The 26,494-nt window shown below is 48.7% G+C and overlaps 1 protein-coding gene across 6 annotated transcripts in view; it reads right to left on the bottom strand.

Annotated features, from left to right (window-relative positions):
- The window catches only part of LOC146395711 (uncharacterized), a 182,964-nt gene that overhangs the window by 27,708 nt on the left and 128,762 nt on the right, over positions 1–26,494 (bottom strand). For 3 of the 6 annotated variants that reach the window (XR_014831061.1, XM_085001990.1, XM_085001987.1), the window contains exon 2: positions 24,411–24,670. The exons of 1 other annotated variant lie outside the window; for it this stretch is intronic. Coding sequence is in view for 3 of the 5 variants with exons in the window: in XM_085001990.1 (XP_084858116.1) it covers positions 24,411–24,670 (260 nt within the window). In the remaining 2 variants the exon portion in view is untranslated. Of the gene's footprint in view, positions 1–11,862; positions 12,023–13,490; positions 13,675–22,642; positions 23,850–24,410; positions 24,671–26,494 lie in introns of those variants that run through there. 2 more of the 6 variants (XR_014831062.1, XM_085001989.1) reach the window with 2 other exon arrangements.

The following is a 26,494-nucleotide window of genomic DNA, read 5'->3' as shown; positions in this document are numbered from 1 at the left end:
AGCGTGTTAACAGAACGGGCAGAAAGTTGAGTCCTGGCTCTCCTTACACTCCCGAGAACGCCTTGGTCAACACCGAGTTTATAAAGCTTAGGAAAGGTCTCCTAACTGCCCTGGATTAAAGGCACCAAAACTCTCTCACTGTGTTCTGACCCCGTCTCTTTCTCTAATACATACTGGCATCAAATGCTTAAGACACAATCCTGTACATAAAATACACTCTAATAAAAATAGAATTAAATTAAAAAAGAAAGAAACCCAAGCAGCCTTCTTCTCTTGGGAGCTGAAAGGATGATTCGGAAAATTGGTAGACTGGCCTTTCCTCAAGCGGAGAAAAATCCCAGTAAAGAACAGCGGCAGGTGGAACCAGCCAGAAGCTTCTAAAGAAGAAGCAGTTCAGACCCACCCTGAGGCACTGAGTCCCATGGACCAGGCTTCTATCAGGGGAACCTCGCATGAGCTCTGTTTCCCTGGCTTCTGTCACGTCTTCATGTCTACGTGGTTCAAGCTGCAGAATTAAAGCTATGGAATTCCCATCGCCTTTGAAGATTTGGCCATGATAGCGAAAGAATGTGCTCCCTGACAGTTTCAAACAATCCGCTCTCCCTCCACTTGCCCTCACAGGTTGATTCTTTTAAGAATTTAAAGAGCAGATGAGGCACAGGCGTGAGGGAGATGACGGAACCTGCCCAGAGCAGGGCTGAGCAACGGCGCAATTACTTCCCCACCACAGGGAGGAGGGCAGGTCCTATTCCCACCTGGTCTGTGCAGTCCTTGGATGAGTTCAAACCCCCATGCTTCGAAAAACTGTGACATTCACATGCATTGAGGGTCTCCCCTGTGATTTATTTCATTCCTATAACTACACTATGCAGGACGTGTTACTATTCCCGTTCAAGGTGAGAAAACCAAGAACCAGGCAGGCGAGTGACCTTTTGGCAGAAAGTAGCAGAGACAGAGCTGAAGCAGATTTGGGACTAACAGCTGGACAGGCCAAACGGCAAGAAGAGCTCGCAGGTAAAAAGTGATGTGCTAACAAATGCAAGGACATAATCAAGTTTTTCTTCAGAAGAACCGTCAAACTGCTAAGTGGAGCCAATGCATTCTGCTTTCCTTTGTGATGTCTTATTTCCCCAGGAGGCCGGAGTAATTGTACATGTTTATCTTCCAGTTATTATCAACTGGAGTGAATGGATGGCTTCCAAGTGACTCCCGGGGCTCTCCACCTTGGACGCCCACAGAGCTGAGCTTAGAGCATCTTCAAAACGATTGCAATTGAGGCCAGGGGAGAGGAAGACAAGCACGATGAGTGCACAACGGCTCAGGACGCGATTTCAAAATTCCGCCCGAGCCCCTTGAAGTACAACAAACGGGCTGACCAATCCGGCGACCGCATGCGAGATCTCAGTGCCAAGCGCTCCATCATGCAAAGGTGGGTGCTTCGCAAATGCTCTGTCTGATAAGGAAAACAGGGCAGACCGTGCCAAATTAAATCTGTCCTGTGGAAGGGAGGCTCTCTCGAAAGAGAACAATAAAAGCACACATCCAAGTCCAGAGGGAAATAAAAGTACAGCGCCTTCCTGATTGCAATAAAACATCAGTCCTGGCTAACCTTCCTTGACCAGACGAGAGAAGATTGCTCAGCCTCCCTGCTTTGCGTGGATCCCCAAGCCCTAAAACGGGGCCTGGACCTCACTCCACAAAAGAGAGAGGAGGGATTTTGTTGAGATGTTTAGAAACTTGGTTACGGAATCTACGTGGTCAAATTCCAGAACTTCTAATTAAGCATGAAATCAAAAGGTCCTCTTCCCCCCTGACTGCTCATTGCTCTGACTGGAGTAGAAAGAGATGGAGTAATTCATGGGCTTCCATTTGGGTGACCCACACATTTTAAAAATCGGAGATATTTTTTCAAAAACAGATTTCTGGGCCCTAGCCTCATGGTTTCTTTTTAAAAATTTAATTTAGTAGGCATATAATTGCTTTACGACGTTGTATTTAATTTCACATGTACAGCACAGTGAATCAGTCATATATAGATGGATTCATATATATATTCCTTTTTACCATATAGATTATTACAAACCATTGAGCCGATTTCAGTAGGTTCCCGTTAACCATCTGTTGTATCCAGTCGTGTGTATATTAGCATGTAATAGCGCTTCTATGTGGAATCTAGTAAAAATGACCCAAAAGAACTTATTTAAAGAAAGCAGGGAACTGTAGCCAGTCTCTTGGGGGAGAACATGATGGAAGATAGGATGAGAAACTCAGGTGTGCGTGTGTGGGTCACTGGGTCACTAAGCTATGCAGCAGAGATGGTCACAATACTGCCAGTCAACTCTACGCTAGACAACGACGGCAGAAACACAAACAAGCTCACAGCTTTCAAAGCCCGTCTTCTGGGGACCACAGGTGACACCACGACGGGAGAGAAAGCCTCATGGATTCCAAGTGAAAGATCAGGGGGGCCCCCAAACACTGTTTCTGAGTGTTTTCTGCTTTTATTCTAACCAAGCATCCTCTGCTTCATCGTGTTGTAATGCTCCGTCCATTTCCTCTTTGCCCCTCCCTGTGTGTTCACCGGGCCCCCTCCTCCGAAGAGCCCACTGCTGTCCCCCCAGCTCAGCCGTCACAATCCCTCAGTCTTTGCTCACGAGACCATATTCTCCCACCATGTGCTGAGCTCCAGGCAGGTGAACAGTCTCAGTTTCCCAGCCTCTTGAAAGAGTTTAATCATATCACGTAGGAATAGCGTCAGGCTTTCAGCGGCCACTTTACCGTCGTCCAACTGAGAGCTGCTGCATATATATGTCTGTAATCTCTGTTAAAGTAACTCACTCCGGGGAAATAACATCCAGCTATTTTTCCACTGGCCCGGTGCTGTCTACTCCAGGGGACATTTATTGCCACTATCCTCCTTCCAGAAGTTGCTCTTTCTCCAGAGTTCCTCTGCGAAGACTGCTTTCACTAGAATACTGCCCCGTCGAGGGGGTGTCGGGTAGGTTGGAAGAACTGTGATTTACTGCGTTTGGAAGTGCACGGCACATTCCCCCCCAGACTTATAAATCTGTTCTAAATAATTCCTTTTAGTCTCCTTGTCAGAAAGGGATTAGTGCATCCCGAATGGGCAGGCCATCCTGGGTCTCTGGCTGCAGAACTGGAGGTGCAATATTGGGCCTGCGAAGTGGGTATTCATGGGTCTGGGAAATGCAGTCACTGACCGTGGGGACTTTCAGTGACCCCAGGCCTATTGCACATGTCGAGCTCCGTTTCGTTAGTGACCTGGGCCTCCTGTGGGCACCTCCCGGTGCTGAGTTTATTGTCAGCTGGTGGTGGGAGCTTCCACAGTTCATCTCCGAGGGGACAGTCTGGGTCATGTGTACACACCTGGTTTCAGCAGGGGGAAATTTCATCTTCTAACCGCAGCTTTATGGCTGGAATGTTTCAGCCACCACAACGCAAAAGGTAAAATATATGGACTCTGTTGTCTCTAGGCCTTTACAGTGCAGAACTGGAGAGAGGCTGTGATGGGAGCAGAGTCAGAAAATGGTACAGATCCCATGTGTGGCGCAACCTCCCATCCCCAGCCCCGGACCCCGGGGGGCTGGCCAGGAGGCCTCCCACTTTGCCTTCCAAAATAGAAGCCAGAGGAGTGGGAGGTGCACGCACATGCTTTAATGACCGCTTAGGGCCCCTTGGCTCTGTCTCCATGATGCCTGAGCGTGGCTGTCCACTCCAGGCTCACTGTTGGTCAAAAAATCCTGTTTTTCTGACGTAAGATTCTCTCCGTGTCTCCACTTTGAAGAGTGATCTATCATCGACCCGGCCGTGCTTCTCAACATCATGTCCATATTGCTCTGAGTCGAGTGCCCAGGTGCCCCCGTCTTTAGGACACAGCTGGGCTAAAAGGAGCCCAACCCTACCCTTCCCACTCCCTCGCCTGCTGGTCAAATGGGGGAATCTGCTCCCCCAGGGTCCACACCCCCCGCCTAGTCTCTTAGGAGTCACCTCACCCCCACCCTGCCTTTCCCCGTGGGCACAGCCCCGCCCTGCCGCCCAGCTTCCTTCCAGAAAGGAGGCGGCTGTCCTGGGCGAGCGCAGAGCTGAGGGTGGACTGTGCCCAAGGCTTTTGCCTGAGGTGGCACATTGTCTTTCTTTACAGGTCCTTTCATCTGAGGTGTTCTATGCATGTTCACCTGTCCAGTAAATCATTACTGAGATGATTTGCAAGGCGCCTTGCCCGTCACTGGGGAAGTGAATGAAGCACCATTCTCAGAACCCGGGAAGCTGAGGATGAGCTTCAGAAGCGTGTTGGTGCAGTTACGTTTGCGGGAATTTGCCAAGATGAGAATTCACTGAAACTGGGGCCCGTTCCACCCCAGTCCCTCCTGGCCCACCTTCTGCTCGTGACTGGGGTACTGAGTCCCACTGACAGCCTAGGGATCTAGACTGTGGGGCTGCCTCAAAGACACTTTTAGGCTGTAGTTTAACCTGATCATTTCATGAGTCCCTTCCCTATATAATTAAATTACTGGTGGCTGTCCCAAACCTCCAGCCGTGAGACCTGTGCAAAGAGCCAGGCCAGAGGCTCCGGGTTAGGAATATCTCCCACAGGTGTTGACACCAGAGCCTGAGGCGATGGAGGAGGAAGGGGTTTCGAAACTTAGGACATTAGGAGTTCCTGCTGTGGCTCAACAGGATCAGTGGTGTCTCTCCAACACCAGGACACAGGTTCGATCCCTGGCCGAGGGCAGTGGGCTAAAGGATCCAGCACTGCTGCAGCTGCAACGCAGGTTGCAATTGAGGCTGGGATCTGATGCCCGGCCGGGAAACTCCGTACACTGTGGAGTGGGCAAGAAAAGAAAAAAAAATTATGTTAGAAGATACTACATGGGGATGTCTCTGGGTCCCCAGATGTGTAAAATGGTAAGCAAACTTTCTAATCGAAACGGAGGTCCCCCTATCAGGAGTGCTGTCCGTAACGCGGGAATGATATCTGGGACATATTCAGCGTTGTTTGGGCTCATTGACGGAAATCGCCTCAAATAGACTGTCTCAGCCTCATCTCGTTTGTCCAGCAACGTCGACTCCAACACTCCAAGCGGCCGGAGCTTCCGTGGGTGACGCTGCGTGTTTGATGTTCAGCAATAAAAATACATTTTAAGCGAGCAAAGACTTTATGAGGCAAAGACTACATTATCTTTCCAGTTTTTCTATGGAAAATCACAATCATTTAAAAGGATAATCAAAAGTACACTGCACCCCAAATTACAGGAAAATGAACTCGCAGATCTTTAGCAGTTCCCGCACTTGTTTGTGGGTGTATGTTGCACTTAAATACTAATTCGTTGTAATTTATGTCCTCATACTTGGGGCTGTAACTTTGACCTTTATTTTCAATGACCTTTAATTTTTATTGTATATTTTGTTAAAGTATAATCGATGTACAATGTTGTGCCAATTTCTGCTCTACAGCAAAGTGATTTAGTCACACACACACACACACACACACACACACACACACACACGCACTCTCTCTTTTGTATTATTTTCCATCATGGTCTATCCCGGCAGATTGGATATAGTTCCCTGTGCTGTACAGCAGGACCTCATTGCTTATCCATTCTAAATATAATAGTTGGCATCTATTAATCCCAAACTCCCCACCCATCCCATTCCATCCCTTCTCCCCCTCGGCAACCACAAGTCTGCTCTTTATGTCTGTGAGTCTATTTCTGTTTGGACATAGGTTCATCTGTGCCGTATTTTAAAAGCAAACATTCTTGGAGTTCCCATCATGGCGCAGCAGCAACAAATCCGACTAGGAAGCATGAGGACTCAGGTTTGATTTCTGCCCTCGCTCAGAGGGTTAAAGATCCAGCATTGCCATGAGGTATAGTGTAGGGCGCAGATGCGGCTTGGATCCTGCGTTGCTGTGGCTGTGGTATAGGCCGGTGGCTACAGCTCCGATTAGACCCCTAGCCTGGGAACTTCCATAAGCCACCCTAAAAAAGACCAAAAAAAAAAAAAAAAAAAACCAACAACAGCAGCAAAAACACATTCTTATTTGTACCATGCATTGTGATCTTAAAACAAGCTTCAGATCCTACTCGAGCCAAGATAGACAGCATCCCTGTGGCTCCCTGCTTGTGTACAAGCCTGAGTATCCTGACCTTATAATTCACGCGCACTGAGTCTCGGATGTCAGGGGTTAAACAAGGTGTCCTCACTCGTCCCTCTGTATCTTCCGTCCCCTTGTTGCCTCCACTCTTTGATCTGGCTTCAGGCCCCCACTGCGCAGTAGTAGAAAAGCTTCTGCCTGCAATCCAGCGCCCTGGTTGGGGTCTCTGGGGCTCACATGATTCGCCCATCCGTCCATCGGCATCTGTCCAATGCTTCTTCTGGACCTGGCAAGACGCCCGGGTGCCCTCACCCCTGTTCAGTCCCTCGCCCTGATGACACCTTCCATATGCAAGTCTGGCAAGTTCACGGCTCACTGCCTGAAGCCAGGCTGGCCTTGCACCCCCTGCCCCTGCCTCCTCAGGACTCTGCCTCCCCGCCCCCCCGCAGCTCCCAGCATGACCGGTCCTGTCTCCGGGGAACCCCTGGGGCCACCCCCACCCCCGCAACACCTTCACACAGGTGTTGGCTGGAGCTCCTGCCAAAGGGATTGTGAGCTTCCCTCAGCTCCTAGAACGAGCTGAGTGAGTGGGATACGCGCAGGCATGCCGGAAAGTGACTGTGTGATTTGCAAACCTGGAAGACTGCTTTTCTTGTACTCTGACCCAGCAGCAAGGCCATGGAGGGGGCACGCGCCTCGCTGATTCCTGGGCACTCGAGGCTGCGTTATCCAGAAAGCTGACAACCGCTGAGAAGATGAAGCACACAGGCCAGGGTCCCACGCTGCCTCCCAAACTCAGCCTGGGCTGGGATCATACCCCCAGCCTGGTTATCACTCTTCTGTGTACTCAGTTCTGCTCCAGTCTCATATCTCCTGCCAGGACATTCCCGCTCCCCATAAGGGAGCTGCTCTTGCAGGCTCCTCAATTTCCTGTCTGTGTCAACGCAGTCCCTTGTCTATCTTCAATATAGACCTAAGTCATTCCACCTGCCACAGCTGGGCTCCAGCCCACCCCCACCCGCCCCTCCCGGATTCCCAGCCCACAGCAGCTGGGCCTCGAAAAGCCCCCTTGTCTCACATCACAGCATCTATGTCACCCTGTCTACATCTGCACACATCAACTGCTAATTCACCTCTGGGGTGATGCTTCTTCGGCCTCCAGAGCAAACCTCCAGGAATTTAGGAATCACTATCTCCTGTGGAAAGATACAGTGGGAGCTCCCACTGGGGCTCATCAGTTCTGAACCTGACTATTCTCCATGAGGATGCTGGTTCAAATCCCTGGCCTTGCTCAGTGGATTAAGGATCCGATACTGCCATGAGCTCTGAGCCGTGGCGTAGGTTGCAGACACGGCTCAGATCTGGCATTGCTGTGGCTGTAGTGTAGGCTGGCAGCTACAGCTCCTGTTTGACGCCTAGCCTGGGAACGTCCATATATGCAGGTGCAGCCCTAAAAAGCAAAAAAGAAGAAGAAGAAGAAGAAAAAGAAAAAAAAAGGAAAGACAGAACGATAGAGTGGCTGAGCTGGTTCTAGAATCCAGCTGACCCCAGGAGGATGGGGCAGAATGGGCTGCTCTTTGGTGTTATTATGCAGCGACAAGATGATGGGCAGAAGGAAGACTGCAAAGGATTCATGAGCCTGGTGCTGCCGATACCGGCTAAGCCCACAGGTCCTGCTCTGGCCACAGGTCTACACTGGGTTAGCACGCATGACCAAGCTGCATCTCTTGGAGGAGGGCAAGTTCCACACGTCCGATCGCTCTTGGTTGAGTTTCTGTCTTTCGCCGCAGAAAAGAATGACGGCTGCCCGCAGGACTTTCCAAAAGTAGCTACAATAAGGACAAGCCTGCTTTGGAGCCTACCTTTTAATATCATTGCAACCCGGTTCTGGTGTCAAGGCTGCACCAGAAGATACAGGAGATACACAGGGAGGAAAACGCAAAGGCTGACCCTATAACCAACACCTATGGAGCAAATATTAGGGGACTTCTTATCTTGGATATTATAGGAAAACACCCCATTGGCTATAAACATATTTCCTTTCACTATAAACTGACTACCAAGAGTTACCCAGTTTTTGATTTTGTTACATAGTGACAGAGTCTAGGCTTAGATGCTTTTCCCCGGGCAGGTAGCAAACCAAGGAACAAATGAGTGTTTGCCGTGTTGCAGCGTGAGCGGGCTCCAAAGCTCAATCCGGACACGGATGTGTGACCATAATTAAAAAGAAGAGAAACTTCCTGCTGTGTAGCATTGAGAACTATGTCCAGATACTTATATCGCAACAGAACGAATGGAGGGAAAAAGTGTATACATGCAAGTGTAACTTGGTCCCCATGCTGTACAGCAGAACAGACAAATAAAATAAAAAAATTTTTAAAAAGGGAAGAGAACCAGGTTTTCCTGAATTAGCAAATCTTAAATTTCAATGATGTTTAAATTCAAATTTATTTTATAAACTATTTTTTGCAGGTTAAATGACCCATATGATACCGGATGAATGGATTCCTTAAAAAAAAAATGTATTAAAACCTATGATCCTTCTCCAGATGCTGGAAAATTAGAAGCTTAAATCGAAGCTTTAATATAAATTAAAACTGATTTATAGTTTCATGTGCTCCATATCTACGTATCAATTGTCTACCATGTAACACAGGGGTGTTGGGCCTGGAGGTTAACTGTGTGGCCATTTCTTCGAATCAGCAGCCAGGGATTAAGCACTTGAACTGCCCTCTCTCTTTTAAATATCTCTCCCCAACAGTGTCACGACTTATATTTGTCATATTTTTATCTTCATAATTTTCCCTCTTGGTTGCCATAGTTTCATCAAAACTTGCGATCACACCCGCCCCCAATACACATGGGCTTATGTAACCAAGCAGGACCCTAAGGGGCCCTCTGGGGACAGACCCCTCCCCCACATCCTCTGCTGCACCCAGATAAGAGCATCTGACGCACGTTCTTTCTGTTGTTGTTGTTTTTATAGCCACACCTACAGAATATGGAGGTTCCCAGGCTAGGAGACGAATCGGAGCTAGCGCTGAGGCCGGCCCCACAGCTGCAGCAACGCAGATCCAAGCCACATCTGTGACCCACACGGCAGCTTGAGGCGAGGCTGGATCCTTCACCCCCTGAGCCACAACGGGAACTCCTGATGCACATTCTTGAGTGGTTAGCAGACGTCAACCCTCACCAAACGCAAGATGTTAAGACGTCATGACCACGAGCGCCTAACCCCGGATCAGCTGGAGCCTAAGGGAGGGTGGGTTTAACCCCAGTGACACCGCCCCGTGCCTCACCATCCACCAATCAGGGATTGTGTAGGAGCTGATCACACACCTGGGACCACCCTCCGTCACCTGGCCTTTAAGAAGGCTTTCCTGAAAGCCATCGGGAGTTCAGGCTTTCCGAGCACGAACCGCCTGGACTCCTTGCTTGGTGCCTGAAATTAACTGTGGTTTCTGTGAGCACCAGTGTCAGTAGATGGCTTCACGCACACAGGCTAGAGGACCCGCGTTTGTCTCGGTAACACGCACACACGCACCCACCTAGAGCATGTGCACTCATGTGCACACTTGCAAGAACACACATGCAGTAACACACACACTGCATTCTCCTGGCTGAAACCAATGCGACACCTATAAATGAAAATCTGAGATCAGACCCCAGACGGAGAGTCCTGTTAGATCCCTATTAGATCCCAAACCTTGGCGTTCGGAACAAGGTCTCCAGGGCCAGCCCTTGTCACACGGCAAGGAGAGCCTGCTGGTCCCACTGGTTTCAGTTCCTGCCCTCGCGTTTGAACCCTCCTGCATCATGCACCGTGTCATGTATGCCCCCCCCCCAAGCTGTTTCTGCGCCTGAATTAGCACCTTCACTTTCCTGCATCTGCGGGGGCTTGGGCTGGCTGCAAAGATGGGCACGGCCCCGCTCTCTGTCATTTTGAATGGACAGGACCCTTAAAAATGAAGGCAGGAGATGATATTCCTAGAAATGTTTACAGTGTAATTAATTGAAAGAAAAAATATATAAACTGTCTGAACAAATATGTTCAGATAAATATATAGCATAGAGAGCTAAAACCTTCATTTCGACTCAAACCAATAGATCTATTTGATTAAGTAAAATTACGTTACTATGAACAATTCTGTCGCTCTGTAAGCTAAGCTTCACAAAGGATTACATTTAATAAATAGTTATTTGGAGCCAATAGTAAGTTCTATTTGTATGGGAGTGCTCGTGGATATGGGTTGAAGCATCGTGTCTAAACATTATGGATTGGAATGATTCTTTATTGGAATAACTGTATTTTAATGTCTCCAGGATGCTGACTGATAGCTTCAGTATTGTGCAATTTAAAATGATACACGGATTTTGCCCATTTCTTAATGATGCTTAAAATGATGGAGAAAATAACACAAGAGCAATGGGCAGGGGTAAACATGTTCGCCTCAGAGTGACGCAAAGCATCCTGGCAGCTGCGCTCCGTTAGTAATTTTGACCTGCTGCCTTTGTCCACATGGATGACTTGGGTGGCTCGTGGCCACCGAGCCATGTGGTTTGAGTCGTTCATTTCCCACTGGGGGGGATGGATCTGAACTGATCCAGGCACAGCCTCCCACCCAGTCCCCCTGTGACTAAAGGCATGTGTTTGCAAGAGAGCTGGATGTTTTCAAGGGAGAGATTTGTGATGAAGGAACAGAGCAAAAAAGAAAAACGGCCAGCACAGCCATGGATCCCCAGCCGCCGGCTTGGCCACAACCACCTCTGACCAACTACGCAAACAGACTCTTGCCTGTGGCCTGAGAAAGAGGACTCAAGGGACCCCTGGCACTCAGACAGCCGTGTCTAGAAAGGCCTGTTGTTGCTCCACAGAGACAACATAAAACCAAGAGTTGGGGGAACAAGGATCACAGTTGCTCTGGGGGAACGTCAGAGGCTCTGCAGTTTCACCCCGAATAATTTGAATATTAAAAGACATTTCAAACATTCTTTCTGAAACGTATTCTGCTTTTAGAGTTTTCTAAAAGGGCTGCAGGAAAATGGGAAAAGATCAAAACCTTCACTTTAAGTACATCCAATCCCAAACGTTGCCACAAGAATGGCATTCTCCTCCTGAACTAAAGGTAATAAGCCAAAAAAAAAGTGATTCAATGAAAATGTCCAACCAAGGTGAACCAAGAGTCTGCATAAAGTATACTTTTGTCAATGTTTATGTCAAATGAAGTTTTTGAAAAGCTTGATATTTGCTGAACATCTCTGAAGAATTCAAGATTTCAGAGGTGAAGAATGGATGGCTCCAAATACAGCAGGGATGGAAAGGAGGCCCCCAGGGAACTCCAAAGTAAAACTGGATATAAAACTAAGAGAAGAAAGCCTCCCTCTCCTTCCTTCTACTGGAATGTTTTCAAAATAGCGAATGATCTTATGAATATGCATCTCCAGTAAGAGCGATGGAACACCGCCAAGCAAGGACCTGCCAAGGACGAGATTAGAAACAACGAACCAGAAGACGTGACCTGTGCCATATACGCAAGGTAGGGAAGGAGGAAAACAGATCGCAAAGGAAAGATGTTCTCACAGACATTTCAGGACTTTAACCATTTAAGCTGCTGCTTTCATAATATATCTCAACCTCATTTGACCTAATTCAAAGCAAATTCATCATCAAAAGCAGCAACAATAAAAAAATAAGTTTTATCGATAAACCTATCTGCAGTTTAAGCAGGCTTTCATCTCACCTAGATCCTTCTCAATGGAAGTATTTAGATCACTCTTCCGGCTAAAGAGATGCATGGCAGCCTGATTCAGCTACATTCATCGAAGTTATAACCACCACTTGATGGTGTCTCAGTGTCCATTGCTCAGCGACTCTGCACACAGACACAGCCTCACTGGAGCCTGGGAAACCAATCCAAGGAAGAGGATTTTAAGAAGCGGAGTCTCACACACACAGCTATTCTCACATGAGTCTTTTGCAGGGGCTGACAAAAAGGCTTGTTTTCCCCTGACCTACAAGCTAAGAATGAGTTTTACATTTTAAATTATTTTAAAAATAATAAAGAAGGATGCTATTTGGGGACACATGAAAATGGTATGAAACTCAAATGTCAGAGATGGTAAGCAAAGTTTTGTGAGGCGTTCCCGTGGTGGCTCAGCGAGTTAAGAACCCGACACAGTGTTCAAGAGGGTATGGGTTCGATCTCTGGCCTCGCTCGGTGGGTTAAGGTTCCGGCATCACTGCAAGGTGCAGTTGCAGCTTGGATATGGTGTTGCCATACTGTGGTGTAGGCCAGCAGCTGCAGCTCTGATTCGACCCCTAGCTCAGGAACTTCCACATGCCACAGGCGTGTCCCTAAAAAGAGAAATAAAGACAGTTTTACTGGAATACATCCACGCCCATTCATTCCTGGGTCCCTGGCCACGGCTGCTTTGGTTGACTCCACACAGGAGAACAGCAGCAGCAGAGGCCACATGTCCAAGAAGCTGAAGAGATTCATGGGCCGTTTACAGAAAACATTTGCTGACCTCTGGTCTGGCAGCAGAGACAAAGGAGTGGAAGACGGGCCACTCATGCTTCTTGAGGGGCATCTGATCCCCAGGGGAAGGCCAGGGCTGCCAGAGGGCAGGGGGCACCACCCCTTGGGGACCTCAGCAGGGAGATGCAGTTAGAAGGAGGCTGGAAACCAAGTGGTCTAATGACCTGTCATGTGTTCACGTTTCTAAGAAACTACAGCAGGTGCCCTACTAAGGGTCAAGGAAGGGGCTTCTTTCTTTATGCGGCAGACGTTTGGCAGTTTCTAATGAGAATGCCAGGGAGTTCCCGTCGGGGCTCAGCGATTAATGAACCCGAATGACGTCCATGAGGATGCGGATTCGACCCCTGGCCTTGTTCAGTGGGTTGAGGATCCAGCATTGCTGTGAGCTGTGGTGTAGGTCACAGATGCGGCTCGGATCTGGTGTTGTGTGGCTGTGGGCTAGGCCAGCACCTGCAGCTCCTATTCGACCCCTAGCCTGGAAAACCTCCATATGCTGCAGGTGCAGCCCTAAAAGACAAAAACATCAAAAAAAAAAAAAAAAGAATGCCAAACTTGTACATCACAACCTGAGAATTTCCTGAGCCCTGGACCCCCAAAGAATGACATGTATGTTATATTAAGACATAGGCATACTTAATGAAAAAAACACACTTCTGTCCTATAAGAGCAAAGAGTCCAAATTCAGAGGTGAAAGCACAGGTCACAAGTACTAAACAAACACTAAAACTCACAAAGACTGTCCAGCAGAGGTTCATTTAGAATATGAGAAAACACTAACAGAACACAACTGCCGACAGGTGCATGGGCTCCCCCGAGCTGGGGAATCTCACCTGCCTTCAGGTGAAGGTCGCCTGGGGTCTGCGCCACAGCCGCTGTGGGGGGCAGACGTGTCGGACTTCCTCTGGAATTTGCACGTGGCTCCGCCTGGAGACCTGGCATGAGGATGCTGCCCAAACTGCCTGCTTCCCTGGCGCTGACGTGAGTTATTTCTGAGCAAGGTCAACAGTTTCCAGGCTGTGGGGACACACAGGACCCTCTGGCTCCCTCTTCCTGACATCTGCGCCCACAAACATACCCAAACTGAACATCCCCGAGATCGGGGCAAGAGGAAAGATGTTCTGATCAGACAGTTTGCTCTGAATGAATCTTCCTTGCTGAGATCAAGGGCGGGCACGGGCGGGCTCTCTCCAAGCTGAACGGATGCTGAAAAGTCTGCGCACTCCTGCTTCAGGGTGCAGACGGCAGGGTACCTCCCGGGGAAGTGAGACAGAGAACCAGCCCGCGAGCAGGTGCTCTTGTTCCAATGGGGTAAATGGTCCAGGAGATCCCAGGGGGGAGGGGGTTAAGCCGGGGGTGGTCACCTGCTGTCCTGCAAGGTTGGTGGGGAAGGAGACTTCACGGGATCAGGGGGGGCATGGAAAGGGGCCAGTGTGGACAGGGTGATGGGGGTGAGCCAGCACCATCTCTTGGTAAGGCCTCCACTCTCCTCCCTGGGCTCCGGCGAAGGAGGTCTGGACCATTGCAACCTCCCCGACTCCAGAACCTCCACCAGCCTGGAGGCAGCTGGTACTGGCTGCTGCCACGGCTGCTCTGCCAAACTGGGAGAGAGCAGGAGCGAGATAAGTCATTTATATCCCTTGCTTGATTTGAAACATGTGTGGACAAGGAATGTAACCGGCTTGGTTGCAGCTGAAACTCAGGCCAACGGATGACCGTTTTATGGCCCTGACACCGCAGCAGTTAGGGTGCAGGGGAACCAGGCACTGTGTGCTTGTCACTTTCAATACGGTGTTGTGACTTAACATTAGAAAGTCCCAAACTCTCAGCATGAAGTCACAATCCCATGTTGTCAGTTACAGATGCTCCAGGCCTGTGACACGCTCTGCAGGGAGTGTCAGTTATTCTTCAGCAGTTTCCTCTCACCAGGAGGTTGTGTTTGGGGATTGGTCACAGAGAGGAGCTCTGGGCTTATTTGTTTCCAGGCCTCCCTCCAACACGCCCTCCCTGATGGGAGCGGCCAGGGCACCCGTTTGTTGCCCCAGGCTCCATCTCCTTCTGGCCAGCAGACCAGCAGTCTTCCGGGGACCTCATGGGAACTCAGGCCCCCAAGGTTTCCTGCAGTGTGACTGTTTCCATGAAACCGCCCCCACAAAAATGCCTGCTGTGCTTTGGGCCCTGGGCCCGGGTGTCAGGTCCAGCCAGGGGCAGGTTCCCAGGGGCTGGGAGAGGCGGAGGGTCCGAGTCCCTCATCCAGCAAACACTCTGCTCTGCTGAGGAGCTGTCCTTAGGCCTGGAAAACCAACCCCCTAAAAAGTGGCCTTTACCTCTGTTTCTAGGTCCCCAGGGGAAGGGAGGCCTGACCTGCGATGAATAGAGAGTCTGCATGACGTCACTGGCTTCAGAATTTTTGAAATCTTACTAGGTTGACTAGTGACACCTTCGCCTTTTCTCCTTACTATTCCCACCTCTGGACTTAGATGCCCCCATCTTTTTACTGCTTTTTTTTTTTTTTTTTTTGGTGGGGGGGGCCGCACCTGCCACATATGGAGGTTTCCAGGCTAGGGCTCAAATCGGAGCTGCAGCTGCCGGCCTTCACCACAGCCACAGCCACACTGGATCTGAGCCACATCTGACCTACACCACAGCTCACGGCAACGCTGGATCCTTAACCCACTAAGCGAGGCCAGGGATTGAACACGAATCCTCATGGATACCAGTGGGGTCTGTAACTGCTGAGCCTCAGTGGGAACTCCTTACCCTCCCCCGCGTTTTTTAAATGCACACAAATGAGCATCAAATTCTCCACCCCCCTACAGTATATCTTGTCCAAGTTTTTGTAATTTATCAAGGCAGGAGCCGTTCAAAAATTAAAACTAATTGGTGTCTGTGGTTTTAGTAGAGGCCTATGAATCTCCTCAGCTCAGTAAACAAGCAGCCAGCGCCAAGGCACAGATCATGCTGAAGTCACTGAAACTGAGCCCGCTGACCTTCCAGAGCGTGTGGGGAACCGGGGTGGGCGCCGGAGCCGTTCCGTCCCCACCCGCTGCAGCTGGCAGCAGGGAAGCAGGATCTCCGTGAGGATGGTGAATGGGACCGCCCATCGCGTTGCCAGTGTCCAGACCCTTAAACTTGACTCCCTTTCTACCTCCACACCTAAATTTCACCGTCCAGCTGAGTCAACTTTTGTAATAATACAGACCTGGCTTTGGTATAAGACATAGGTAAATGTGTGGGAACTTACATGCAAGGAAAAAACGTGTCTCTGCTTGAGTCTCTTTAAAGCATGATGCAGAAAAATGACGCCATGGTTTGTGGGCTTTTAGTCTTTGACGGACTTTTCCGTGTAAATCGATTAGTAAGTTGTGACTCGTCTTGAGGAAAGAGTGTAAACAATACAAGATTCAAAATCTGTTTCTACTAAGGACTCGCTTATGCGATTGGCCACCATGGCATCGCACTCTCTCCTCTAAGGCTTCTCTCTGGCTCTTCGTCTCCTGAAATTTCAGCAGGAGCGTGACACCTTGGTCCTTTTCTGCAGATGGTCTAAGCTAAGACCCACACACACACCCCCCCACACACACCCCCACACACACACCACACACCACACACCCCCCTCCAAAGAGACAATCTTGGGACCGTCACTAAGCAACAGGTTTCCCAAGGATGATTTGGGGTGGGTCACAGGCAGGACTAGAGGGACAAATTCCTCCAAATTCTTTTGATGTCAGCAGTGCTCTTTGGTTTCAGAAACATAAATGTAAAACGGATGCCCCTCTGAGCCACCTTCTAAGAAACTAAAAACCAAAGTGCTGCACAGGCAGTGAGCCCCCAGGGCCCAGGAAGTGTCCTAATGGGAAAAGGAAATTTATCATTTTCTGTCACTCCCTGGTATGTGCTACACCAACTTTTTATTTTTAATCAAACCCTATTTTATCTTTTCTTGGAAATTTTGTGCTGGAATTTTAAAGATCAAATTGTCTCATTCATTGTATGTGATGTAACAAAATTTAAATTCCATACAGATGAACAACTCAGATCCTAAGCATAAAAGCAACATATTTATTCATCTAATCAAAGCATTTCAAGTGAAACTTTGAAGGTATTTATACCATCCTGACATCACTCTTTGAATTCTGTCTAATTCCTTCAGAGTTGTATCGATAGATCACCAAGGTAGCAGTTTATTATGTCATAGATATGAGCAAACTAATAACTTAGGGTTTCATGAGGAAGAGAATATTACATATATATATACGTGTCTCCATATAAGATAGTTATAATTGATAAATATATGAAAGCAACTTATACTTCCTGTCAAGAAAGGGATTGTAGGGAATTCTTGTCATGGCTCAGTGGGTTATGAACCCAAGTAGGAACCATGAGGATGCGGGTTTGATCCCTGGTCTCACTCAGTGGGTTAAGGTTCTGGTGTTACTGTGAGCTGTGGTGCAGGTTAGAGGCGAAGCTCGGATCCTGTCTCACTGAAGCTGTGGTGCAGACCAGCAGCTGCAACTCCGATTTGACCTCTAGCCTGGGAGCGTCCATATGCTGCAGGTGCACCCGAAAGAGAGAAGGAAAAAAAAAGGCAAATTATATGAAACACGCATGCACTGACAAGACTGGGCAACCAATGATCTCTGAGAGGTGAGAAGCCAAAACCAAGAGTGTGAGCCCTCCCGCTGCCCCAGCTGCTGCCTTGAGAGGGGTTCAGGTCCAGGGAGAGGGCAGAGGGATCGGAGTCCTGCAGCCTGTCTGGGTTGAGCAGCTGGGAGCTCAGGTGGGCACAGGCTGGAAGAGTTCCCTGCAAGAGCATGAGAGAGGAGACAGCACCGGGAGAGACCCCCAGAGAAGAGCAGAGAGTCCCTGGGTGACATCCGGCTGAGCACCCATGGACGTGTGGGGAGGGGGACAGAGCGCCACTTGAGACTAAGGCAAGAACCCAGGAAAGCACGATGGCAACACTGTCAGAAACGGACACGCAGCTGAGAACGGTGCCTGCGCCCACCAGCCAGACAGGAAAACCCACAAGTTCCGGGCTGCTGGGCAAAGTACACAGAGAGGCTTGTTTAAATTTGTCTGAGCCCCAGACCAAGGCATTCCAGTCTTCACACAGTTGGCATTTGGGTCTAAATAATTATTTCTTATGTGTGTTCGTCCTGTGCATTGTAGGATGTCTAACAGAACCCCTGGTGCTGGCAAATTGGCAGAGTGGCACACTTCAAACCCTGCAGACATTGCCAAATGTTCCTTGAGGATAAAATCAACCCTCGTTGAAACCCAAACCACTGTCTTAGACTGATCAGCTTTACGTTAACCCATTTTAGATGGACTTTTCCAGTCTCACATAGCAAACCTTCTAAGCAAGACTCGAGAGTATCAAACTGTTTACAAGTAAATTAATGGCATCTCAAGACAAAGTTTAGAGACATTTCTAAAGAGACAAAATTGCTCTGTACACAAGATCAAATCACAGCATCTTACAATATTTAAATTTAAAATTTAGCAAGCTTTCAAATAAAGAAGAAAACATATCTTAGAAGGAGAAAAGTCAGTCAAGTGAAACTGACTCAGTACTAACAAGTGTTGTGTCTGAAAACAATTATTACCACTGTACGTCACAGGCTCAAAGTGCTAACTAAAGACATGGAAGGTTTTTAAAAAATTCAAATCAAATCTCTAGAGATGAAAAGTATGGTGTGGTAGATTTTAACATACACTGGACAGGCATAATGATAAGACATTAAAGAAAAATACAAACGAATTTGAAATCATCATGGCAACTTGTAAATGAAACAAAGGCAACAGAATTTTTAAAGTGTTTCTGTGAGCTCTAGGGCAAATACAAGCAGAATAATATATGAGTAATTAAAATCTTTGAAAGAAGATAAGCAGAAGGAAAGAAGGAAGGGAAGGAGGGAGGAAGACAGAAAGAAACAAAAACGATACAAATCTTTCTCTAATTTGCTTAAAAACTACAAACCCACAGATTCAAGAAACAGCATGAGACAGAAAAACAGTACATGAAGAAAATCATACCAAGACACTTTAGAATCAAACTAAAACTCCTCAAAGCTAATGATAACAATAAAATCTGAAGAGGAGCCAGAGTCGCATAATCATAACAGCAGATTTCTGGTTAGAAATAACCCAGGCAAGAAAACAGCATGGTGTCTCCAAAGCATTGAGGGGGAAAAAAAACCCTGTCAGCCAATAATTTTATACTCAAGAGACAAGATCATTCCAAAGTGAAAGAGAGGTAGAGACTCTTTCAGACTTAAAAAGCTGAAAGAAATGCACACAAATAGAACAGCGGTACCCGAAACATTAAGCTTAATTCTTCAGCCGGAAACGCAAGATGAGATAGAAATGTGAATCTGAAGCAAGAGAATGACGAGCAGCAGAAATTGCAACGAGGTAGGAAAACAGATGAGACTCGGGATGAGGAAGTCCCCTTCTAAAGATAACTTCACAAATAACACAGAAGTGTAATGAAGTAGCGTGGAGTTTGTAGAACGGTAGCACTTTAGTGGAGTTTGTAGAACGGTAGCACTTTAAAGGACGGCCAAAAAAGCATAAAAATCCAGTGGGAAGAAAAGGAACTCCCCTATTCCAAGTTTCTTATAGCACATGCGCGAAGTATGGTATTCCTTGAAAGTAGGCCGGGATAAACTTGGATAACATAAGCCCTACCACTAAAGTCATAAAGAATTACCGAAAATGAGACAAGAACAAACATAAAATGGAAGCACAAAGGTATCGAATTCATCCAAAGGACGGCAGAAAGGCAGGAAAGAGAGGACAATGAGCAGATGGGACACGTGAAACGCAGACGAGACGGTGACAGATACAGACCTGGTTATGTCAGTGAGCACCATTCACACGACAGCCTGAATAACCTCACTGGGGAGCAGTGCTTGTCACATCAGATCAAAACGCTAGACCTAAGGCGTTTCCTTGTGGCGTGGCAGGTTAAGGATCTGGCACTGTCACTGCAGCAGCTTGGGTGCTACTGTGATGCAGGTTCTATCCCTGGCCTGGGAATTTCCACCTGCCATTGGTGTGGCGGCCGAAAAATAATACTAAACTGGACCTAGATCGATACTAAGAAACATACTTTGGCTCTAAGGACATAAATAGATTAAAAATAAAAGGATAAGAAAGGATATCTCATTTTGACGCTAACCCCAAAATGTTAAGAGTCTGTGTTCATTTCAGATAAAATATATTTTTCACGGCAAGGAAGAGCATCAGGGATTTTTTTTTTTCTTTTTTAAAAAGGCTACTGCATAATGATACAGGGGACAGTTTTTAAAGTGAATGCAGAATCTTCGGGTCAAAAATATTACAAGGAAAGGAATCTATAGACTTCATAAACATGAAAGAGAGGAAATTCTAAACCAAAAAATACTAGCAAATCAAATTCAACAGCATATACACGACATCACGACCGAGATTTATCCCAGAAATGCAAAGTGAGTCTAGCGTTCAAAAATCAATCCAGGAGTTCCCGCCGTGGCTCAGCAGAAGCGAATCTGACGAGTGTCCATGAGGACACAGGTTCAATCCCTGGCCTCACTCAGTGGGTTAAGGATCCAGCATTGCCGTGGGCTGTGGTGGAGGTCACAGACGCGGCTCAGATCTGGCGTGGCTGTGGCTGTGGTGTAGGCCGGCAGAAACGACTCCGATTGGACCCCTAGCCTGGCAACCTCCACATGCTATGGGTGCAGCCAAAAAAAAAAAAAAAAAAGGCAAAAAAAAAAAAATCAATCAAAATGCTTTATCATATTAACAAACTAACAGTAACAATGCACATGAACATCTGAATAAAAGCAGAAGAGGCATTTCACGACACACAGCATCTGACTCTCACAAGACCATTCCGCACACTAGGAATAGAAGGCTACACCCTCAACCCAGAAATGGGTGTTTGTGAAACTACTGCAGTACAGGCTCTAAAATACAAAGGTGACATAATCGATGCTTCCCCATGAAGATCAGAAACAAGAGGTGGATGCCACGCACAGCTGATTGAAATCCAAGTGAAATATAAATTCTTTGAAAAAGAATGTGCCTTTTTCTTAAGACGTTAAGCCTCCAGCTACCTTATGATCTACCCATAGGCATTTACCCAAAAGTAAAAAAAAACAAAAAAACAAAAAACAGAAAACACATTCACACAAACGCTGTGCACAGATGTTCCTTGCTTCTTTATTTGTAAGAGCCAAAAAGTGGAAATGACACAACTGCCCATCAGCTGATTCGTGGATAACAAACGAAGGTACCACCACCGCTACCCCCAGCAGTGAGAAAGAATGAGACACTGATGTACCCGACGACCTCGCGGATGTCGGAATAATTACGCGGAGTGAAAGAAGTTAGCAGAAAAAGAGTGGACAACGAATTGCTCCGTGGATGCACATTCTAGAGAAAACAAACTAGTCTCTAGTGACGGGAGGCGGAGTAGCGGTTTTCTGGGGTCAGAGAGGTGGTGAAAGGCAGGGGCAGCACAGCGACCAACGTTAGCATTTCCGTCCTGCCAGCCGCCCGCCTTTGAAAGAAGAGAAAACCGTCTTCAAGGGGAGGAATGGGAGAAGGCAGGTTAGTGTATGCGCACGTGTACACCCCACGTTTGCCTTGGGTATCTTGAAAGCTACGGTGCCATTTTGATGCTCAAGGTGTGGAAATGGCACGAACTGAAGCTGCCAGGCAAAGTGAGATGAACTAAGGGGATGTTTAGTAGTTACATCTTCCGGCAGGAGAGTCTCACAGGCTCCCAGGAGAGGACTTTAAAATGAACGCAGAATCTGCCATACAGTGCCGGGTGGCAGACTACGAGTCTGTATTTATACACTGCCACGAAATTTCGGGTCTGCCCATCACCCACCCGTGTCCTTCTGAAGGAGGAGACACTGGATTTCCTAACTTTTTAAAAGCGTTGGACAGGTACGAAATTGTCAGCCAATGGGGAGAGAAACCTGCCGGGTAGGGCTAATGATTCACCCTTCGACTGGAAAAACAAAACAAAAACGGCAGCTTGAGAGATTGGAGAGGGTGAAAAAAAAAAAAGGCTCGCCTTTCCGGGGCTGCGTGGGGTATAGACCCTATGATCACTGCAGTTACTCATGTCATGGCAGAGTATTAACCCAAATGCCACAGAAACAGAATTAATGGATTGCTTAAGCAGCCCTGGAATCAGAATAGCAACTGCAGATGCTCTAACCGTGGTACCACCTCTAGGCTTGTGAATCAGCACCATCAGGGGCTAAACGGCTGCCCAGCTCGGGTCTCGGGAGCGTCTGTTCCCTGCAGAGCAAGAGGCCCCTGGGCTCTGAAACCAAGAGCCTCCGCCTCCCTCAGAAGCATCCAGTCACATATGAAAACAGTTGGAGACAGGACACCAACAGAAACTGACCGTGTCAGCCACGATTCGTTCCGATAAAACAGTGCCAGGCTCTTCAAGAAACCTCCAAGGTATTCGATAAGCAGTGCACCCATCGTCAGAAAGCTGAACTTCGCTTTGATAACAATGGCTGACATAGTTTGCGGTTTTCCCATAAAACCAAAAGAATTATCGAAGCGAGTGGCTTTCATGCTTTGACAGGAAGAGTATGATTTCTGTGCAGTTAGGAAAAAGCTGGGGCCTCCCACGCTCCCCTTTCTGCCTCTCTTTATGCCCATCTCTAGTGGGGACAGACACCCCCCGTCCCCAGCATACTGCCGCCTCCTCTGATAGCAGGGATAAGACTAGTTTTGCAGCTGAGCACATTTTGCCTTATGGACCAAAAACTTGGTTAACAGAGGAAACAAACAAACGAAGGATTGACTGACTGACAGACACACACACACACACACACACACACACACACACACACACACACACACCCGCAAGTTAGAAACCCGAAAATAGTCTTACTCTTTTCTCTACCAGGTCACTGGATCACTGTTCTAGACAGTACAAATCGAGTCAACATAACCCCTGAAGTGCTAACAATAGAATTTCCTTTATTTATCTCTGAAAACAGTACATGCCCCATCACAGAGGCAAGGCCAGTCCAGAAGCCCTGGGTTGAGCCCCAAGGCACATGGTCCGAAGTGGCCATGACGGCAGGTCCATCAGCTCCTGGCAAAACAGGGATCCCCAGCTATACAGACCGACTCAGAACCCTGGCAGTTATTCAGACTCTTACATCAGCAGCTCCCTTGGCCCAGGTACTGGGTGCATTACAGACAGGCCTGACGGGGCAGCCCTGCTCTCGCGGAACTGGATTTCTTCTTAGGGAGAGAGGAAGCGCATAAATAGGTACCTAAACAGTGATAACACCCATGCTGAATGGCCGTGCCGAGGCTTTTTCAGGTGTGGGGCTATGCGGAGTGGTTGCAGGTACCCATGTCCTACCCAGGAGCCAGGAGGTGCCAGTGGAGCTTAGAAGGGAACAGTGGACTGGAACCAGCCCCACCAGCAGGGCCGGGGGGCAGAGCTTTCCTGGGGCAGGCAGGACAAGTACCTTTTCTGAGCGGGAGCCTGGCTTGAGGCAGGAGCAGAAATCTGTGCACTTTCTGGGACGTGCGGTCTCCCCTCACTAGGCTTGGGGGCCACAGAGCTCCAGTGTCCACTTCCAGCCTGAGACGGGGATGGTGCTGAGAGCAGAGGGGACCACACGGGGCAGCCCTGGAGAGGAAGCCTCCACGGATGTGGCCCCTGCTGCTGTGTGCTGGTGGCGGATGCTTCGGTGATAATATGGACACGTGGAACAGGAAGGGAAAAGCAGGGCTAAGCTGTAGGCTAAGAGCCTCACCCTGTGTGGACCCCTGCCCTCAGCAAGGCCACAGGTGCCCTGCTTCACTCTCCTCCCTTGTCGATGTCGTGGCCTCTTGCATTGAGGTGCCAGTTTTACAGATTTGCAGGGTCATATCCTAACATGATGTAATACCCCCCCCCCCTTCGGCAATCAGCCCAGCAGCCCGGCTCTCAGGGTTTCTGTTGTGTTCCATGCACAGTCTCTGCTCCTCTGCTCCACCACGTGGCTTCCTGTGGGACCTGCCTGGGTGCCAGTGAGTAGTGACGGTGCCTGAGCTGCCACTTCTGAGGCAGCTGGCTATGTGCTGTGATATTACCAGGAGGAAATCTTCCCAGCATAGTTTGATGGATCTTGCTGCTTAAGAATCCTGTTATTCTCGGAACTGGGCCACTGGGGATGGAGAAATACTTTAGCAATGGGCTTTGCCTGTGGCAATAACCCAGAAGGCCAACAGCCAATTCTGTCATTTCACATAATTCCAACCATTCACCTGGAGTGTTGAAATCAACTAGAGGCACGGAGTGACACGGGGAGGTATTGAGAATTCCACGGGCTAGATTGTTTTGCTCATGCTTCTCTGCAAAGCTCTGTGTACAACCGCAGAGTATGAGCCGGGAAATGTAGCTTCTAAACCTACAAGCCCAGCAGCATAAAGCGGGAAGATGTGGTCGGTCTAGTGATTAAGATGAGTCAGGGAGGAGGCACTTATTGACCCAGGAGAGAGGTGTCCAGAAGGCATTTTTTGTCCTTTCTTTTCTGGGATGCCCATGGTCTCCGTGGGACCACGAGGAAAAACAGTGCTTCCCTAAGGCTGAGCTTATGTGTTCCACGACTAGATTAGCTCAGAATTCCAGAGTCTCAGACACCAAGAAGAGAAGATGCACTTCTACATATAGGGTGGATGACAGAATGTTCTAGAAACCATGCCCTCCAAGACTGCAGGTTTCTCACCTGGGGTTTTCCTTGGCCCTCCTCTCTCTCTGGAGCAGGTGTCTTGACCTTGGTAGCACTAATATTTTGAGCTGAACAGCCAGCTGTTGGGGGCAATGGGAGGGCAGTTTCCTGTGCAGTGTAGGAAACTTGACAGCATTCCTGTCTGCCCACAAGATGCCAGAAGCACCCTCGCCAACCATGAAAACCAAGAGATCTCCAGGCACTGCCACATGTCCCCTGGTGGGGGGCAAAATTGCCCCCAGAGGAGAACCACTGACCTGGAATAAGAATATAACGAAAAATACTCAATGATGGCCCTTATAATTCACTAGATAGTCTGCTAAGTGCTTCAAATACATTATTTTTTTTCCATCATTAAAACAACTCATAACCAGGAGTTCCCGTTGTGGCTCAGTGGTAACGAACCTGACTAGTTTCCATGAGGACTCAGGTTCCATCCCTGGCCTCTCTCAGTGGATTAAGGATCTGACATTGCCACGAGCTGTAGCGTAGGTCGCAGACATGGCTCGGATCCTGCATTGCTGTGGTTGTGGCATAGACAGGCAGCTATGGCTCCAATTAGACCCTTAGCCTGGGAACGTCCATATGCTGCAGGGGGGCCCTAAAAGGAAAAAAATAAAATAAAGCAAAGCCTCAGGCACCACTACTGTTCCTGCTTCATACATGAAGAAACTGAGCCACAGGGAAGTTAACTTTCTTAGGCAAACCAATGTGGTTCTAAACAGACCATACTCTGCTTACTAGATCTCACACACACACACACACACACACACACACAAACACACACGTGCACACACACTGTCACCATGATGCTAGGAATACAGTGGCACTTCACAGATGTGATAAAATAGAAATGCTTAAGTCATAAAATCTGCTAGAGGATGCAGTAGTTTCCATACTATATTTAAACCGCCGTTGGGGTTCAATTTCCTTTGTCGAGGCAGAAGCCCTGTCCCCCACACCCTGCTGCTGGCTGTAGGCTCCTTCTGCCCCTGCGGCTGACGGCTAACTGAGCATCATTTGGGGGACCGCTGCTCCCCTGCCAGTCCCAATGCTCCCGTCTCTCCCCTGCCCACAGGGACCCAGCAGTTCACAGCGCCTTCCTCGCTGACTGCAACCTCTCCTGGGGGCACTGGGACCACAGAACGCCACGCCAGTCTTGGCCGCATGGATCCAAGGATAAAACCACTGACCTGTGTTCCTATGTGGCCGTCCCTCCCCCGAGGGCTGGGAGACCAGCTCTGCACCAAGAGCCCTCCTGTCCTCTGAGCAGGGGGGGCGCGTCCCACCAAGGACGGAGAGGCTCTCTTGCAAACGAGAGCATCTGGGAAGCATCCGCTGCCATCTGGGGCCAGCCCAGCAGCAAAAGCGACCCAGCCACCCAGTGTGCGTCCTCTGACCAGACCCTGGTCGTTCCTGGAGCGAGCGCTTGACGTCAGCCCCCGTCATGGAAATGAGCTCTGATCTCACTGGGCTTCCGTGCCAGGAACAGCGATGCCCACGTCCAAGCCCAAACCGTGCCGGTCCACAGCGGCGACCATGACAGGAAGGGCATTGACAGAGATCCTCGAGCCCTGGGTGGGGATGACGGCAGAGCCCAAGGTAGGTCTGTGTGCTTATAGGTGCGACGGTTCCGGCTGCGTACACATGCTTGCGTGCACATGCTTACGTGTACACGCTGTGAAGACAGAGCCCAAGGTAGGTCTGTGTGCTTATAGGTGCGACGGTTCCGGCTGCGTACACATGCTTGCGTGCACATGCTTACGTGTACACGCTGTGAAGACAGAGCCCGAGGCAGGTCTGTGTGCTTATAGGTGCGACGGTTCCGGCTGCGTACACATGCTTGCGTGCACATGCTTACGTGTACACGCTGTGAAGACAGAGCCCGAGGCAGGTCTGTGTGCTTATAGGTGCGACGGTTCTGGCTGCGTACACATGCTTACGTGTACACGCTGTGAAGAGAGTACATACAATACCACCTGCAATGTCACTTTTTATTACACCTATTCGCACACACACACACACATGCACTTTACAGGACACAATAGCTTATACGTCTGATATATTCGTTTCCACGTGTC

Source organism: Sus scrofa, chromosome 16 (assembly GCF_054392235.1).
Source record: "Sus scrofa isolate SSC_HxYL_T2T_F1_AM1 chromosome 16, Sscrofa_HxYL_maternal_Yorkshire_Landrace_v2.0, whole genome shotgun sequence".
Lineage (NCBI taxonomy): Eukaryota > Metazoa > Chordata > Mammalia > Artiodactyla > Suidae > Sus > Sus scrofa.
The sequence above is the reverse complement of the archived record's forward strand: the minus strand, read 5'-3'. Positions and strand labels throughout refer to the sequence as shown.